Source organism: Patagioenas fasciata, chromosome 8, assembly GCF_037038585.1.
Source record: "Patagioenas fasciata isolate bPatFas1 chromosome 8, bPatFas1.hap1, whole genome shotgun sequence".
Classification (NCBI taxonomy): domain Eukaryota; kingdom Metazoa; phylum Chordata; class Aves; order Columbiformes; family Columbidae; genus Patagioenas; species Patagioenas fasciata.
Window position 1 is genome coordinate 34,083,317 of NC_092527.1, and position 19,816 is coordinate 34,103,132.

The 19,816-nt window shown below is 37.8% G+C and overlaps 1 protein-coding gene across 2 annotated transcripts; it reads right to left on the minus strand.

The window, feature by feature from the left end:
• Window positions 1–566: 566 nt before the first annotated feature.
• Window positions 567–19,687, minus strand: DCLRE1A (DNA cross-link repair 1A). Of its 2 annotated transcripts, none has more exons than XM_065843722.2 (9): window positions 18,648–19,687; window positions 15,471–17,021; window positions 13,550–13,683; window positions 12,281–12,399; window positions 10,457–10,600; window positions 9,392–9,537; window positions 8,182–8,336; window positions 2,003–2,155; window positions 567–1,381 (listed from the first exon to the last, which is right to left on the minus strand). In XM_065843722.2, exons 1-9 carry the CDS (start codon window positions 19,063–19,065, stop codon window positions 1,343–1,345), a joined length of 2,859 nt encoding a protein of 952 aa, XP_065699794.1. In that variant the 5' UTR covers window positions 19,066–19,687; the 3' UTR covers window positions 567–1,342. The 2 variants fall into 2 exon arrangements, with proteins under 2 accessions (XP_065699794.1, XP_065699793.1); XM_065843721.2 differs by having other exon boundaries at window positions 2,014–2,155; window positions 18,648–19,684.
• Window positions 19,688–19,816: the final 129 nt, after the last annotated feature.

Here is a 19,816-nt window from a genome sequence, read left to right on the forward strand (position 1 = left end):
AAACCAAGTGACTTCACATTACAGACCTTGTCACCTATAAGGATCTGTTTATGCATTAAATAAGCATTTTACCAACAAAAAATTACACTGAAGCTTTTCAGATAAGCTATTATGGGGGGCTGGGGAGTGATTATTTACACATGATGCAACTTTCGTAAGTCCTGGAAGTTTGGAAAGGATTTTATTTTAGTGTTTAAAATACTAGTGTGTCCTGCCTTATACTTCAGTGTCAGAAATGCAGCACTGATAATCTGGTAGGATTCAAGGGGAAAAAAATGCAAAATGAAATTTACCTTTCTGCTGCCAGTACTAACACTTGCCTTTCTTGTTTTTCCAGAATTCAAGTAACAAGCCTGCAAACCCAAACACATTGTAGAAGACTACAGGGAGAGGAACCGCTTCTGTGCTTTGACCACGTGCTGGGAATTTGCAATACCGGACACAGGAACAATCTTACACAACCAACATATACAGAACAGTCACCAAAGACCCAACAGAGAGGTTTCTCAGGTCAGCAACTACAGTATTGAAAAATAAAGTATTTTGCTCAGAAAGAACACACAGGCTTCATGTACATTCTTTATTAAAAAAAACAAAAACAAAACCAAAACAACACACACAAACCACAAACCAAACCAAACAAACCCCACACATCTCCCAAAAAACAAACCTAAAAATATGGAGTGGAATGTAGGTAGCAATGCCTTTTATAAAAATCATTTTCCAAAGTACATAGGCTGCAAGAGCCTGAGTCAGGTAAATTTTGTTTACATGATTTAAATCACAGCCAGTTCTGCCTCATGAAAAAAGCTTCTCCAAAACCTGAATTGATAGCATGTGACATAAGCTTAGTATTGTCTCACTTCTTACAATTCACTTATTTTCGAGAAATGAGTAACCTGGAAGTGTTTTCTTTCCCAGCATTATACATCTGAGCATCTCCGCAATCTGGAGAAAACTAAGAATGGGGAAAAAGGAGTAAAATAAAAATAACCTGCAATAGAAATTTGCAAAGAAGTGACTAAGTTATGGAAAAATAAGTAGTATGTACATGAGCAAGGAAGGTGCATTTTTTAAAAAATTCAGCTTTCTCAGGAAAACAGCAGCTTAGTCCTCCCTAAAGAAAGCTCTGTGGAAAATGGAGTTAAAACTCACAGGAACTCACAGTTCCCACTCCAGTCTACCTCCTTTGAAATATACGTTCTTCCTTATATTTATTTATGCCTATTGCCCTCAATCATCCAGTCTCTAAAATGCTTCTCCATCGAGCTTCTGGCTCTCCAGTCACCAACATTTACAGTGGGGATGATTTTCTGTGGCTTCAACCATTGAACAAAACGCTTCATTTCCAGGTAACTGCTGTGTTCACTGTAAGGAATCCCTGAAATGAAACAAACCACAGCAATCTGTTAGTCTACTTAGTTTCTTGCCAAAACAGTTTTGTAAGCATTCCAGCTAAGAAATACTTCAGATAATATTTTTAAAATGCATATTTGAGATCTAAAGTTTATAGCTGAGGTAAAATGAAACCCCAGATTTTCCTTATGGAAAATTACCCTGCACTAAGTTACCAAGTAATTCATCAGTGCAAACTGAGTGAAACCAAGGATTTGGTTAAATGAATGTGAATAGATTCAACTCTACCCACTGATAACAATTGAGAGGAAGATCTGCAGTTTCTCACAAATGACTGAAGTATGGAACGAAGTCTTGGCTCTGCAACTGCTCTGTCATCAGCATCAGCTGGGCCAAGACTTCACCCCGGAAGTCTTTACCTGTATCAGATAAAAGCCTTTATTTGCATGAGGAGGACAGAAGCAAAATGTACGTAAAAATCCGCAGTGTTCTCAATTACTCAGTTCCCAGACCTCTCATGAAGAGACCATCTGTTCAGCTTCTCAATGAGTTATCAGAAAAAGCATTGGTTACAAAGAACAGTAGGAGTCTGAAGAATACAAATATGAAAAGGATCCACACAAAATCAAATGCACTGAATCTTTACCACACTTATACCATATATAGTGATCCTTCCTCTTGTCTGAGGTTTGATATCCACCAGAGAAAGGCATGAATCAGAGTAGGTCCATCCAGTAGGTTTGAAAGCCAGAACTTGATCAAAATTCTCAGAAAACTTACACAAGTGATCTTGCAAACCCTGTGAAAAGAATATAGCATATACTTAACCCCATTAAATAGCTTATTAGTCTAAAGGTTGGAGATTTCATGATGGAGAGACCTCAGACTAAATTTTATTTTAATGTTTTGATATTAACTCTTTTAATTTAAATGCCATCTGCCTTGAAATTATTAATGATAAATATTACCATCTGCAGAGCACCTTGTACTTTAGCATCTCAATTGCTTCATCTGAATAAGCACATATTAACAGCTATGCATTACAGATCAGAACACATAAGGCACAATCCCATCTTCTTACAGAACTTGCTTCTCAAGTCATTGATTTCTTCCTCTCAGCGAGAAGTCAGCACTCTTGCAGCCGAGTGGCGATACAAGATGGTGAAATCTGACTTCAGTGCAAAATCATCTGGTTAATGTAAAGTGCCACTGAGATCCTGAGATCTGCTTATGTCCAGAAGTGCTCAGAGTTAACTAAGCAAGCTACCCAAAAACTCACAGCAATCCAGTGCATGAGTTGAGTATTGCTCTGAGCACCAAACCATGTTTTACCACATTCCCATTTGTTATAGGGAGGAAACCACCTCTTATTTCTTCACTCTAAAAAAAAAAAAAATTTAGCTTGAAAAAGTTTCCAAGGTGGCGAAGTTCGCCTTCAATGTTGTTTTATCTAGGATCAGGAAAAATATGAGAGGGAAGCATAAGGAATGTATGATCCTATTCCTGGATAAAGTGAAGTCAGTATTATTTCAAATCAAAATCAGAAAATCATTTTGATGTGTTCTGTATAAAAGCTTCAAGGCACATTGTCAATTTGAAAGCCCTGCAAGACTATAGAACTCAAAATCATAAACTTTATATCAGCAGCAGGAAGAAAAATATAAAATCAGGACTGATATTGAAAAGGTGAGGAGATGGGGATGGATATGCTGTGACGGAACACTAACCAACTTGTCAGACACTTGAAAATTATTAAGCAGGGAAGCAGAAAACTGCCTGTGACACTGTCACACTTAATAGCACCTTCAGCATAATGCCCAGTAGCAAAATACAAAATCCATCAAACTAGGTACATAAAAGAACAACAAAAAACCACTACCACAACACATGCTTCACTCAGCAATGGGCATTATGGCCAGCTGCCATGGCTCTTAATACACTGCTAATCTTCTGTCCTCACTAGAATAAAGATGCAGCCGTAGTGGTCTAATTCTCCTTCACACTTCAGTTTAGGAAGATTAACATAGCTTAAGGTAGTAATTAATATATTTTCTCCCCTTGTTTTAATTAAATCTAAATACGGTACTTCAAATACAATGATTATATTAACCAACACTAATCTGCTTTCAAATTGTTACATATCAAGTGTGAAACATTCACATTAAGGATGTAAATTCGGTCTCATCAGAAATTATTTGTGCATTTCAATCATAAGCACTTCTGAAAATCTCACCTCAAAATGAGTATGGGCCAGTAGTGACCTGAGCAGCAGAGGAGAGGTGCACAGACCTAAGGGCCCAGTTCTCTGGAAATCTTCCACTCCATATTCAAGTGCCAGGAGCCTCAATTTTTGATTGTTACAAAAAATTGTTTGTTGTGAAAGAACCATGCATGCATTTTAGAAAAGATGGCCTCTTTCCACAAAACAAGTTACTACCATGCTTATTTATAACAAATCCACTTTAAATACACATTCCAATTTATTCTTTTATTTCTTTAGCGAACACTGTTCTAAACCTTCATCCTTTTAAAATTAAAAGAATATTTCATTGCTAGATTGACCTCTTTCAATCACCACAACAGCCTGTTATCTACAGTGTTGCTGAAGTCAGCAGGACAGATTCCTTAAGATAAGAGAAGACTCAAACATAATTAAACAGTTACTTTACAATCAGCCCTAACACAACTTAAACTCATTTGGCTTATTCATGAACAGCTACTCATCAGTACACACAGAAATCCTCATAATGAGTAAATCCAAGTACAGCAGTGAAGCACCACATCAAGTATACTTGCAAGATTACAGCAATCCACGGTTTATTTTTATAAATATTTTAATAAATAAAATGACACATATAAATATTTTTTAAAATGTATGTAGACATCAATCCATCAAGAATATCTAGAACATCCATCTGAGCATGTAATCTCAGTTTGATATCAACTCCTAATAAACAAACTCAAGCCAGAGCTCTACATTGGAAAAAAAAACAACAAATAAACAAAAAGAACCCCACGCAATCCAACACCACAACAAACTTATTCCTCTGCCGCTGTATTTTTGCTGCTTCTGATCCCCTATGGCTTATTCTTTCTAGTTTTACCCTTCAAACTACACACATCTTAGCCAAACACTCATCTCAAGTATTGCTTCTTTTCAAGGGGGCTGTCATAAGGCCTAGATAAGAATACGTAAGTCTGGTGATACCTGGCCAGGTATTCAATATTACGAATGGGACTGCTTTCATTCTAACTACAGATCGAGACTACCTATATGAATTTATAAAGCAGAAGAGACATGCTTTTTTCTCAAATATGAACTTGTTTCTTCAACAGAGTTTTGGGGCAGAGACACAACTCCTGATGCAGTGATAGAAAACTGGCCAGAATTGAATATTCAAATAAACGAAGATAAAAGGTGATGGAAACATTCAGGCCAGGTAGCACAGTTTCCCTCGCTGTGGCTGCATTTGTATAGAAATAAACACATCTTGACACAGATGGCTCACGCAGAAAAGAGAAACACCATACGTTGTCACCAAGTCTCTGGCCAAGTGAAAATCTCAGGTATAAGCACATATTGTGAGGATGCTGCAGGTTCACAAAAAAAAAAAGTCAATCTGTCAAAAAAACATTCACTGATCCACCTGGTTTTCATGGTGGATTTAACACTATTATGGTCACTATTCATTTTTGTTTGCTTCAGTTCTAGGTAGAAGGTACCAACATTAGTCTTTAAACTCTGGTAACAGGGAAAGACAGAGAGAGGTTTCTGTACTTTTCTAAGCGCCTGTGGCTTTTAGGTCAATGACGCTCCCTGCTGAATCAATACAGTGTTTGTCTATAAATCATACATGAACAGCTAAGCTAGTTGTTTACAAATAATAAAACAGCTGACTTCAAATGAAAAAACATGCTTGATATTACTCCTGAAAATCAACATGGAGAAAAGCAGATTTCAGATAGCCTCAAAACTGCAATTAAACAGTTGGACAATGCCACCACAAGGAAAAAATATTCACAATATGAAGACTGCAAAAACACTTCTAAAATTCCTGATTAAGCAGTCAAAAACCAACCAATGTTATAAAAACAACCCAGAATGTTTTCTAGTAATCTAGAGACTCAATGATCAGGAGAAAAAAAGAGCTCCTGATCACAGCAGAAAGTCTGTTAACAAGGAAATATATGCAGGAGCATCTCAAAACCATGAACTTGTTTCCTTTCTACATGGGGTAGAAAGGGAAGATGTGGGCACAGAGGTTCAGTCTTGGCAGCGGTCAGCTATGGAAACACGAGAGCTTTGCTTGAGCACAGTTCTATCAACAGTTACCGCAAACAAGGCTTCAGTTGTGGTAAGGCCATGTACCTTGTGCAGCCTTTTTGTTCTTTATCTAGAAACAGCAAAGTTTTTCAGTAATAAAAGGCAGAAGAATCATGCATACAGTTCTTAAAACTATCAAGCCTGGAACACAGACAGGTTTCATTTACCCTATTAGTAAAAAGCATAATGGGGAAAAAAAGGGTATAAAGCTGGGGCTTCTGGGAGATAACTGTAATATACCATCAGGATTTGGCTATTTGCATTCTACTAAAAAGGCAACTGATGGACAAGATCACAGATGCACTCAATTTACTAAATAAGGACTGAATGCGAAATTTTGACTGCAAACACTCCCATAAGGATTTCATGGATTTGTAGGCTCATAGCTGAAACTGTACAAGCAGGAAATTAGCCCAAATTAAAAAGCAGGATTGTGTTTTTGAATAGGGCTGGGGATCAAATAAAACAGAAGAGGTAGAAGAGACCCAGAAGATAATGAAGGCATTAGGATTTAGTGATGAGGATCATTAAAACTCTGTCTTTCCCGGTAATGAGCCAGTAACTTGGGACAAAACCTGTATAATCCCACACAAAACAAAAACACACAACTGGGGATGATGACATCATGGTCTGTGAAAACAGGACGGTATAATTCATCATTCTTTACCTAGAAAAAGATTACAAGTGTTCAGACAATTTATTCTTAAAAATATTGTCTTTTCTAAGATCATGTTTACAGATGCTGCTGGAGCAGAAATAACATAAATAAACATGACCTCATCTTCAAGCATTTAACATTCTCCACATTTAACTGATACTAAATGCCACCTGGGCATTCATGTAGCTACTGGCATCACGGGATGTTTAGCAGGCCCAGCTTAGATGGACACAAAATTACTGATGACAGCATGAGAGCACATTCCAACAACTTCACGCATGAAGTCAAAGCCCAAGTACAAAGGGCCATGACTCTTTCACTAGGACTCTTGATCACTAGACTAGAGCCTTTAATTTTTCCTGGCCCTTTCCAGGGTCCAGACGTCGCTCCTGGTACACTGCAGATTTCTCTAGAACCTCCTGTTCTCTGCGGTGAGACTCTGCACACGATACAACTGCCTTTCTCTGAGAAGTAAGGCTGTCCTGACATCCTCATTGTATAACCACACCCTCTGCCTAAGTGTCCAGCTATGTGAGCACGTCATACACATGACAGCAAAATCACATAGCAACCCAAAAATCTGCAAAAGAAACTAAAATATGTTACTGCTTAAGACAACACATTAAAAATAAATCCATACACATTTCCATTACTCATTTTCTGCCCACCGTGGAGGAGATTATAGAACAACACTGAAACACTAAGATATTAAGTTCCATCTCCTGCAGCTCCCACCCAAATTGTAAAGCCTCTTTTTCTCCTTTTTAGGTCAATTCTGAGCTTGACCTTTCCTGCAGCTAAATACCGTCCTGCTCTGAAGGATTTGCTTGAGATGGCACAGCAGGCCTGAAGCAAAACAATAAATTAATCCAAGTCCATAAGGCATAAGCAACCACTGTTTTCCTTTCAGGTTACCTTTAATCTAGAGCCTGCTGCTTTGCCTTAACGCCATTCTGTATTTTGAAGTCTCTTCAGAAAAACTTTCTTTTTGCCCAGGAATTGGTCACCTTTCCTAACTAAGAAATTCCCACAAAAACTCTCAATAACAAAAGCCTCTTGTCTCAAATCTCAGCTGAAATGTGCATTTAAAGCCAACTTAGACAAAACGATGCCTTAAAATAAACTGGTTTACTTCTTTTGCTACAAATGTTAGACTGTGTGTGGAAAAACTGAAGCATGTGTATATATGAGGTGTCCTTCATTCATTCAGTGTGTGTATTTGTTTATGCGTGTGTTTCCACTGATTTTCAAGTATCCTTACCCCCCTGTAAATAATCAGGACAGAAGGACAATATTCTTTTAAAAGGTGAAAATATGATTATAAATACATGACAACTGAACAGAGAAGAACACGGAGAACCCTATTGCTCTTTTATCAAACACCAAACTGGAAGTTGGCCATGTTCATGTTCTCCCTCAAAACAGAGAGACTCACAGGTAGAAAATCTTTCTCGTTTTTAACTACATCATACCAGATAAAAGACTGGCTGGAAACAGGAACTCCATGTCATGACATATTAATTGCTAACAGGACAGATCCTGCAGTCATTACATAAATCTACTTCAAATAGGCCTGCAAAGAGCAAGCCTTTGAATAAACCTCGTCTTATCTTGTACAAGCATCACATTGAAGTGAAATTACACTTTCTGTGCATCATGTTTGGAGACAGTTATTAATGTTTAATTGCATTTCATTTTCTGTGTATTGCTACACACCAAAACTTTACTAAATAAATACGATGTGACAAGATGCTAAAAAGCACGAAACACAACACTGGTTGTGAGAGCCCAAGAGTATGGTCAACCAGCAGGTTAATCAACAGACTGTATTTTCTGAACTTACCTTAAAATTAATTTGCATCATGGGAAGAACATGAAGCAAAGTACCACCCCAGTCCACGCTGATGAGGGAATTAACAGTTGCTGACTCCAAGCACTGTAGCGTTTTGTACTTATCGCGAGACATACTTGCTTTTGAACCCAGAACTTCAGCAATTGCTTTAGGATTAATTGGGAAGAAATCAGATAAAGAAAATTTCAAGAGTTAATTTTTTGCTTGTTTTGGAGATTTTCCTAATTTTTGTGCTGGATCATTTTTACTATGAAAAAAATAATCTTACATATGATACAGTTCTCATATTCTAAAATTGAGAAGAGAAACCTGTAATTGCTGTTAAAAAACCCTGGCTCCCACATTTTAGCACCAGAACTGTATATGACAACTGGAAAGAGAAAGAGAGTAGAGGTACATTGATAAGTTCTAAGTCATATTTCTTTCGTAGAATGTTACTGAGGCCAATTGGTATTGATTTCAAAGAAACCAGAAGTGTGCCGCTTTTGGAACATGCAACAAACAGCTCATGTCTAAAGACAGACTAAATTTCAGTGAAAGTAAATTTTGTATTGATGACAAAATAAACTCAAATGCACAAAGAGTACGCAGCTGCCTGCTCTAGAGTTGGCATTTGGGAAATCATGTTGATTCCTAACGCAGTAACCAGGTGAAGCATAGCACACAAGATTTTCATTAACTACGAAAAGATGTGTTCTGTTTTTGGGAATGCCTTGTTAAAATTGATTTCATTAAAACTGATTCATATAAATATTTAGGAAAATATGTAATATAAAACTGGAAGGAAAAACTGTTAGCAAAATACAAGTTTGAGAATAACTATATCACTTCGCTGTTTCTTAACAACAGCAAATCATTAACACAAATGTCATAAAGACCTCATTTATGTTTTTTTAATTGCCATCAGCAATTTTCTTACCACAATCAATTAAATAGGTCCATTCATTTAGTAATCAAATTTGCCTTCTGTATGTTCAGGGGGTTGTAAACATGGCAGAAAAATATGTTTTTCAGAAAGTTAAAACTTATTGATTAGAAAACTAAAATACTAGCAATAGGATTACCAAATATATTTAACTTATTTACACAACACCTGACCATCAAGACTAAGCAACTCTTTCTATCTCCAAGAAAAAGGTCTTTTAACAGCATTTTGGATATTTATTTAGTTATTTTATCCAGTATACTTTTTTTTACATACCTAAAAAAACTTTTTCTTTTCCAATGGAATACGTGCCACAGACAACTAGAGTACGTGGGTTCAAAGTAACTGTCTCAAAGGCAGTATTGACAGCAAACTGGATAACCTCTTGTTGAGAAGGAAAAGTGTATTCCGGACTACAGTATCTAGGGCATGGAAACAAGACACACACTTCATTACACAAGATGGAAGACATCTGAATTTATCAAGGCCCTCAAAACTGCATGCATGGAATAACAAAGTAATGAAAAAGATGTAATCCTTCCCTGTTATTTCGGTCTACTTGCAATCTATTTATTAGAAATCACTGAGGTATCCAGAAAAAATTGTTGCAATAAAATTTACGTTGAGTATATCCGTCTCTTCTCTACAGCTATTAACTTGTATAACACTGACACTCAGTTCTGCATTTTTTCTCTATAAATACCAAGTGCTCTTTCCAGCTAGATATTTGTATCACATACTAATTACATCCTTATGTCTATTTTTAGTCATGCATACAAAGCATAACATAATGTATAATTCATTTGCAGAAACATATGGAACAGAAATAAAAGGCTGCAGCTGGGCATTAGTCATCATACACAGAAAAATAATTTTATATACATGAGTCAGAGAAAGGTCTAATGAAAACCTGGACAACTGACTTAAGCATTTGGCATTCTTTCACTCTTTGAATTCCTCTGCACTCCCTTTCATAACAGTTGAATCCACATAAGATCAGTGTTCCACGAATCTTTTGTTTCAGAGCTGAACACAGTGCATCAATTTGGCACCCAGAATTTAATACCACTTATAAAAAATAAAGCCATCTCAGCAAATACCTTAGTATCTTTTCCACTACCCACTTTTGTCCTCTCTCATGTAACAGCATAGCAATTGAACAAGTTAGACATACAGGGACTTTCAATACATACCTGATTTTATAGAAGACTAAACAGAGCTAACAATTGTTAAACCAGTAGTGTCATTTATACCTACATTTATTTGGCTCATATAAAGTCTTACTACACTGAAAAGAGGGTTATATATTAAACAAAAAAAAAATAGTTAAACACAACTTACGTGGTATCAAGGTAAAGGGTGTGGACTTGCTGACCAACCAAAGCAGGGTAGCGCTCCATAGAAGGATCTGCCCTGAAGTCTCCTGTGTGCAGAATAACTGTTCCACTGGGTAGACAGAAGAGGATCATTGTTGCACCTGGACAACTGGAACAAAGAAAAAGCCCATCCAAATTTTGTTAATTCTCTATACTGATAAGCTGCCTTTTGAGATATGCCACCCTTCAGTAGCAGGAAGATGCACAGAAGGGCTTTTTAAAATCACAGCTACTATGCAACCTAATTTAGCTAGAAATCCCAGTTTCTAAAGGAATTCTAAAGCCAATCTTATGGCCATAGAAAATCTAGACTTAAGTTCTCAGTTGAGATGGGAGGGGGGGAAATCAGACCAACAGTAAAGTAATCAAGCATTAACGTCTCTTTGGGATGCTCAGTCTTCTAGGCATGACAAAGACACTAACTCAGCTGCAATCTCACAGGTTCTATTACTTGATTTAAAGAGGAAACAGCACACCAAAGAGAAGCAGCATTCTTATCCAGGAGAAACAGAATTGTGTTACTGCAGATGCATCTTCATTCCTGCAGGACTTACTGAAGCATTTCCTTTTAAATTTTATTTGCAGATTTTAAACATTATCCTCCATCCAGAATTCCCTGGTTATAAACACAATTCTCTTATTGGCCACAGCAAATCCATTGCCACCTTCTGCAGTTCCTCGCCAAAGATGTCTGAAGGGCAAGTGCTCAGACTGGAAAACCAGAGCAGGACTATTTCGGACATGAATCATCTGTAAAGGGTAAATGAAATCTCAAAAGAGGAAAAGCTGGCATGAATCAGAGCTCAAACAACGACCTCTCCAAAAAGTTGAACTTTGTACCTAAGGTTTATATGCCTTTTAAATTGAAGCAGAGGATCACAGAGACAAACAGGAAAAATAAGAAGTGGTCAAATTACATAAGCAACAAGGCTTCCTTCATTCCCAGAAAGGGTTCTCAAAGGACTTCATGGAATCTTATCTCTCCAACTATAAACAAATCTTAAGATAAGTAATATTCAAACCAGCTGTGACACAGTGCTGCATTTCAATATATACTTCAGGGAAAGGACTTGTCCTCTAGCCCACAGCCAAATAAGGCACCAAGAGGCACAATGGCAAGAGCACAGGCCTGGAAGTCAGGTGCTACTTAAATTTAAATCCAGCATTACCACACAGTGCCAGTGTAACATGGGACAAAAATCTCACCCTTTCTTACTGAATCCAGCAGAAGTCTTGTTGCATATTTCAACAGGCTTTTCTTTAAAATTCAATTTTCAAAATGTTGGCTGGGTTTTTTTCTCTCCCGGGATGCATTTTTCTTTAGCTGATGATTACACTATCTTCAGTTGAAGTTACAGACACCTAACACATTTGATAGTCAAATCTAAGTTGTTCCCAACTAGACACCAAAAACTAAAGTGTTCAGACCACTAGAAAAATCATTCAATCTTTCAAAAAGCTTAAAAATTATGGAGCTGTGTATGGTTAACACAATGTACTCATTACAACAACAAAAAAATTAAGCTAAAATTATCAAAAATTATCAAAAAATAACCTCCATATTTCAAAAGCTAACTACTTGCAAGAAATTTAGGCTTATACATGCCTAATTCACTTCTGAAGTTAAAATGCATGTTACTAAGCCAACTCCAGAATGTGAAGTATTTTCATCCTTTTTCAGATCCAGTGAAACCTAAAAATCATGAGAACATACTCTGTATCTGTAGAGCTACTTATCTTCAATATTCTGTACATACAAATATTTCACAACAAATGTAATGATACATACTGATTGGCATCGAGCAACAACACTTTGATCCCATTGACTATACACTCTGTGTCCATCGGCAGCACATGGATGTACTCCTCTTTGACTCGAAGTTTGCTCTTCACCAGGTTGCCAGTAATCTGTAACAGGGAAAGGACTTAATATGGAATAGGAACAAAATCTAAAAAAAGCCTTTGTTTATTTTAGAAAAAAGGCTCTCAAAGCCAGACTGTCTGGCTTAGAGAGAAACTATGAGATCTTGGGTATAATCAAGCCTTTCAGTAGCATTTCAAGCCTCAAAAAGCAAACTGAAAAAAAGCTGCTCTAAAAAAGAAAACTTTTAGAAGCCTGTCAACAGGTTATGGATTGGAATTGTAGAGGAGGCAAACTGGAGCTCCCCCTGGAATAACGTGTTACAGATTGCCAAGTCAAGAAGAGGAGGTGTGTGAAGCCTTCTTTAAACAACTGAGGAAATTTCCAGGTCACAGGCCCTGCATCTTAGCACACAGAACTGCAGTCAGGCCAACACCTACTGGAAGGACAACACAGGACACAAGCTTTCCAGGAGATTTCCAGAGTAAATCAGAAATAGATTTTTGATACAGGTTCTAGATGAGTTGATTAGGCAAGATGCCCTACCATGTTATGAGTAAAGAAATGTTGTTTGGACATATGATAGCTAATGGTAGCACCAGCCTAAAGCACAGCACACACAGGACCCAGCTAAAACAACTCAATTTACTGAATGTGGAGAAAAGATGGCTTCAGTGGAATCTAAATTCAGACTTCCATCATTTGAATAGAGTTATAAAGACGGAGACATTCCTCTCCGTGATGCACACACAAAGAACGAGTCGCAAAAATAGGTATTTCAATTGCATATTATGAAAATATTTCAGAGTGGGTAAGTGCTGCAATAGGTTGCAAGGAGACATAGTGGAATCTGTTCTATTTTCAAAATTCGACCGAATCACACTCTCTGCAGTCTGATCTAACTTTGAAGTTGGACCCACACTGTGCAGGAGATGAGACCATATGGACTCTAGAGAACCTTTTAAACCTGAATTTTTTCATCCTATCTAGACAGGGAAGTTTCACTAATCTTCTTCTTATCAGTCAAATCAGGGTAAGAATTTCTTAGAAGGGAAATCCAGATTCTCCTATTCACATCCACTGTGCCTAATTGACCCAATAATTGACCCTCTGATCTCCCATTTACTTTCATCAGTATAAAAGCGATTACAGTTGCATATGGATTTGATAACATCTAGTAATCTTGAAAAGTCTTACCTTATTACAGTAGATTGGAAACGTGAAGTTTTTTGTTAGCCCACAATAGTGATCAGAGTGAAAATGAGTAAGGAAATAAGCTGTGCAGCCTTCAATTTCTCCATACTGGAAGGCGTCAACTGTAAAACCAGTTCCTACAGCAAAACAGGAAGAGAAGCGAGTCAGTAAACACGCATAGTTCAGAACTAGTTTCTAATTAGACGTTCCTTTTGTTCTTTTTTCTTTCTTCCAAATTAAGAGGGAATACAGTTAAACTCCACACAGTTGAATGAGCCATTTGAAGATGCACATGGTTTCTGTATCAGTGAACAGTCACAAAAAAGATTTTCACTTAGCAAAGTGTCCACGAACAAATACTTCCATAGGTCTCCCAAACATCTGCTGTTCAGCTGCTATTGTATAGAGGACAACTGGCTAAGCAAATAAAACATATTTATCTGCATTCGGCTGGTATTTTTGAAAGTTCACGTAGATTATCAACATCGTAACACAAAATAAAACGGGTAACTACAGCTTAACAAAATGCACTTTGTGATCAAACTGCCATTTCTCAATTATTCTACACTTGATATTTCTCCTAAAATATGCAATCATGTCATTAACGAGAAAGCAATCTGGGGGTCTTTCAGTGTATCTGCTGAGATCAAATGTGACCGATTTGTCCTTGTATGCTTTCAGTGAGGTGCTGTTTGTATAAAGATGTTGCACAAAAACAGCTGTATAGGAGATAGCCCCTTCCTCTGCAAATGCAATTTCTTAAAAAAATGCAAACTTACTGACAAATGGTCCTTTCACACTGGGTTATACTTTCTAAAACAACCAAATAGTGCAGAAAACTAATTCGTCTGGTAGCACTAAGATATTTTTTTATTTTATGTTACACAAATTTCCCACATCTTCTATTAGAACCAGAAATAGTTCTACTTACTTGAAGCTAGAACTTCAAGTAGTTGCAACTCGAAAAAAACAACAAACCAACCAAAACCAAACCCATAGCTAATTAAAAATCACAAACCAAAAAAACCCCAAGTGTCTGAGAGGAAACATTGAAAATTTCATGGATGCTAAATTCTACTAGGCCATGGGGACAAATACATATCATTAGTAACACAGAAAATACAGTCAAATATAATTCAAATATAGTGACAAAAATCAGACTAAAGACAATATAAATAATAACAAAGCAACTTTAAAACTGCATTGTAGGCACAGGAGTCTGCTCTTCAAATTTATTATATGTGGAAAATTCTCCAAGCCCATGGAACCCATGATAACTGGTAAAGAGAACTGTGAGGATTTGAAGCTTTCTAAGCCACTGATCCATCATCCTGCATTTTATGTGATTGCTTAAGGAGATTCTGAGAAATTCTTGGCTGATTCCTTAGTTAAACTCTTTTGCTTGGTTCTCATTTCTTTGCTTTCACAGTTGTAGTACGTCATGTTTCTAATACTCATAAATTTTAAATATAAAACTAAACTCAATTTTAAACTTAGTGTAAGGAAAGAATTGCTATTGACAGCTCTCTTTTCAGGCACAACTGAAGCAACATAAACTATTAAATACAGGAATTAGGAATCAATATTAACGAGGGATATATTCAGAATTATTTAAGAAAGGAGATCCATCTTTCAATACTACTTATGGTTTTTACTATGTCAAAAACATGCAAAAGTCAGTCCTTGAAATAATTTTCCTGAGATAACTATTTCACTGTACTTCGCTAATGAAGCCATCACTGACCTTCTTCTGAAGATCTGCACCTACACAAGATTTTCTCAGCTTCGACAGGGGAAAGAATTCATTATGAGCTGCACTCTAAATCATGAAGAGTGAAGAATACTGAAGCCTAAAATTAGGAAAAAAAATACAACTCACGGCAAAATTTGTTAACCTCTACAAAAACCAAGAGTTTTCTCTCACCTGGTATTTTCTTATAGAATGGGCAGTGTTTCTTTCCTGTTCCTTCACCTGCAACAGGTAATTCTTTTATCTTTTTTCTCCACCTTCGTTGGCCACCAGAACTTAAATCTGCAAAGGCTTCATTTGCACTTGAACTTCCTGTAACTGCTCCTACATCTTCCACTGACCCTTCAGCTTTCCTTTTTCCCTGTCTGGGCCTCTTTCCATTGGGAGTTACTGAACTTGGCATCTGATTTCCCTGACTCAAATGAGTCTCTCCTTTGCTTTCCTCTTTTATTTTGGGTTTTAACCCAAAGAAAACACCAATGTCCATTTGTTTAAGTTCTTTTGCAGAACCAGACTTGGCATTCATACTTGCTAAAGAAAGAGACGACCCTGTTTTAGAGATGGGGCTGGGAAAGCACCCAGCAGTTGTATTAAGGTTTCCTTCTTTCTCCAGTACTGACTGCAAACTCTCCTGATGAGATGTTTTTTCAACTGCGTTGGCAATCATTTTATCTGTATTAGTTAAAGTGTTACTTGGGTCCCTCAAAACATTACTTTTCTGTGTCAAAGGAGACCCAGCACCTCCTCTGACTAGCACTGATGAGGTCTCAGCAAAACTCATGTATGCAGAATCCAAAACACCAGTATCGTCTGACTCTGTGTTTCCTGCTTTAGCAGCTGAGGAAATGAATTCCAGCTGCTCAACATCCTCACAATTAAGAGGAAAAGAGGATCCACTGGGTAGTGCCTCTTGCTGATGATCTACACATGATGAATTACAGAACTTGCTGCTCATGAGATGCTGAGAAACAGTCTTCACACTGTGATCTAGATGGTGCATTGTATTCAATTCCTCACAATGGGTTTTTTTAGTTATGAAGTTTCCCATTTTGGTGAGCTCATACTGAGGCTTCTGGTTTAAGAAAAGTTCATCAGGTGTTTCAAACACCACAGAATTAGATTCTTCATCTTCGAAGTTCTGGACTTCAAATAATTTATTTTGTGATATTTTTGTCTTCTCTTCCTCACTTTCCTCTTCACTTTCCTCAAAAGTACTCAGTGGAGAATAGGAAATTTCACAATCACTGAAGTCAGCTTTTGACTGTAGTAGACTTGGCTGACTTGTATCTTTCTGACTACAAAGATCTTCTCCTGTTCCACTTTCTTGAGAGGCTGCAAAGTCATAAAATTCAAACTTACAACTATTATCTGTGGTTTGTGTTAGCTGACATGTCCGTTCAGACTTTTGAATATCTGCAGAAGAGGAAGTACTTTTACTGATTGTATTTAGAGACTCCATTTGTGGTGAACTCTGTACCATCAACAAAGAGGCATCATTTGTGACATTTTTTACATTATTAGATGGTTTCTCATTCTGTGAAATTTCTGCATGACTTGCGGAACAGATTGGCTTTACAGCAGTAGAATATATCATCTGCTCTTCCAAAGTGCTTTCTGAAGAGTCCCCAAGATAATCCCCTGCCCTGCTTGCTGCAAGTAGAAAGTGGCTATAGCGCTTGTAGTGGGATGGGATAGTGGAAGTGCACAGTAATCCATCAGGACACTCTATGAAAACAGTAAAACAGAGAAGTAATCTTAATATATTTGCAAATACAGTTGGCATAATTATTAAAATAAAATTTTCACATGACACACAATTTAGAATCTTTTTCTTATAAATGCAGCTATTGGAGGACAGATGGCACAAGCAAAAACTAGTTTTCAAGCTGCCAAGACCTCCTGCCCTGAGCTGGCTAGAAATGAGAATGCTCCAACCTAAACCAAAACAGCTGCTGCTAACACAGCACTATACCTGAACTAATACAGTCCTCTAACAAGAGTACTTAACCCTGTTGCAATGCTGTGCCAATGTAATCATTTGGCTTCTAGTTTAGAACTGTCTCACATTCAAACAATGAGTCAAATCAGTAGCACCAGAAAACGCCAGTAGATGGGTTTCAAAACAAACCAAATCTCGATTCTGAATCAACCTGAAAGTTCATTTCAAATTGTCTGCTGGGTTACATATTAAATTAAAACCAAAACAAACAAACACACAAAAACTAAACAAAAAACAAATCAAACAAACAAATCCCACAAGCACAATACAGAGGTCATGTATTCACTGATGTGAAAAAAGTATTCACAATTCAGGTGTCAGCAAAAAAGCTGCGTCTGTTCCCTAAGCCTTTTTTGCTGAAAGTTTGCCAGCCTAACTTTTGATGATTTAAGGTGAATGTATCAATCAAACACGATTTTTAATCTGTTAATTATAGAAGAGATGGAAATGAGGTGTTAGCATGTCTGTCTTTAATTAAAAGTCCTGCCAAAATCAGGATCAAAAGGCTCACATTTTACTGTTCCAAAGAAGAAACTTTAATGAAAGTTACAAAGATATGAAAAGCAAACTGACTGTGTTACCTAAAACAACCTTTACTCAAGTCTCCTGACTGTATGCTTTCCTCTTTTCAAAAGTTATGAGGGGCGTTAAGAACATAAGTGGGACACCTGGATCTGTTCAGACATGGTATTTCCCCACATGAAACTAGCAATTGGAAGGAGTCAAGTTTTATTCCTCTTGTACAGAACTCAAAACAAAACTGCATTGTTTTACGATACAGGAAAGTTCATGTATAATTCTGTATAAAAATTTATAAAGCATAATGAATCGGGACTAACATTTCAAATAAATTAGCCTAACAGACTGATTTCAGCTTTCAACTGTCCGTACACAACTGGAGAAGTTGCACAGCAACAGAAATACACAATAATAAAATTTATACCTAAAGATAAATAAATCTGGGGTCAAACATAGCCTCTTAATTGAAGGGGGGTTGACTTAGTCATTGAAAGAGGTTCCATTATTTTAAAAAGGTAAATATGCACCTTCAATTCCTTCAATAAACTACTAAAACTGGAGCTTGATAAGCAACCGTAAGTCTTTATTGATATTCTACAATGTTTCGAGATTGGATTCTGATATAAGATTTTCATGCCGATTTTCACATTCTTCACAAAGACCTGAAAATACTCATATGAAAATAATACTGACAAATAATCAGTGATAACATTCTAAAGATCACAACTACCATCTCAGATTTTGAACTAAATATGAAGATCAAAGTTTACAGCAACGCTATATGAGCAGCCTTTAACTCTTCTCTGAAGGCTACTTTCTTACCGTATTCATACCTTTTTGAGTGGATCCTGGAGTATCCAAACATTCAGCAACATGCCACCGAGGTGTCTGGACCAATAGCAAAGAGAAAGGCATCTGGCAGCTAGGGCAGTATCCATCATAAATGGGCTTTGCGTTTTGCGAGCTCTGCTCCGTCAGGCTACTCACGCTTTCCTGGGAATGCACGCTGCTGTCATCTTTACATTGATCTACATCTGGATTTGGCCTTGATTTCTGCTCGCTTTTCTGAAGATCATCAGGTTTTTCTACAGACTTTTTTTTATTTCCATTTCTCTTTCTTTTTGGCCTGCACTTGCCATCACTTACTTTCTGCACAGGTGTAGAGATGCTCTCTGAATTACTCTGATGCTTTTGCTTCCTAATAGATTTGTACTCCCAAATGTCCTCTTCCAATAAAGCATCTTCAGACATGGCAACACATGAAGTATTCTGCTTGCTTTTAAACAACAGTTCACAAATCTACCTTTTCTTCCTCTAATATGTTCTCTCTTTCCTTGCACCTTCACTACCTGCAGAAAAGCACTTGAACTCCATCTTAAATAAGCAATACTGGGCCACAAACGAAAGAGCAGTCCGTGATGGGACAGAAGCATGGTGGATCCTACCCTAAAAATAATTTAATGAGCATCTCTTTCAGTATTTGTAATTACTCCTGTTAGACAAACCCCGAGCTTGCAGGATGTAGAAAGACTTGCAGGGTGAGCCATTGCCTTAAGTTATCCCTCTCGTAAGCACCTAACCCGGCCTCGGAAGGTGAAGCCCGGCTCCTCTGTTCTCCACCTCACTGCCGAAGAAGAGTTCGGCTGCGGGACCGCTGCCTGGAGTCCCCGCACGGCGAAGGCCGACACCGGCACGGCACTGCCGAGAGGGACCGCGCTCCCCACCGCTGCCTCCCCGGAGTCTCCCGCCGCGGGCACCGAGGGCCGCTACCCCGCGTTGCCTCCCCGGGCACCGAGGCCGCCGCCCCCCGGCCTGTCCCGCCGTTCCCGAAGGCCGCGGGCTCCTCCTCCTCAGCACCTCTCCTCAGCTCTTTGCCGCCGCGGCAACGCATTCGCTTCCGCAGCTTCGTCACCGTGTCTATCGCACATCTTTCCGCAGTCCGCTTCAAAAAATAAAAAATCCCAGCGTTTACATTATTGGTGTTTTGTTTGTACTTTCTGGC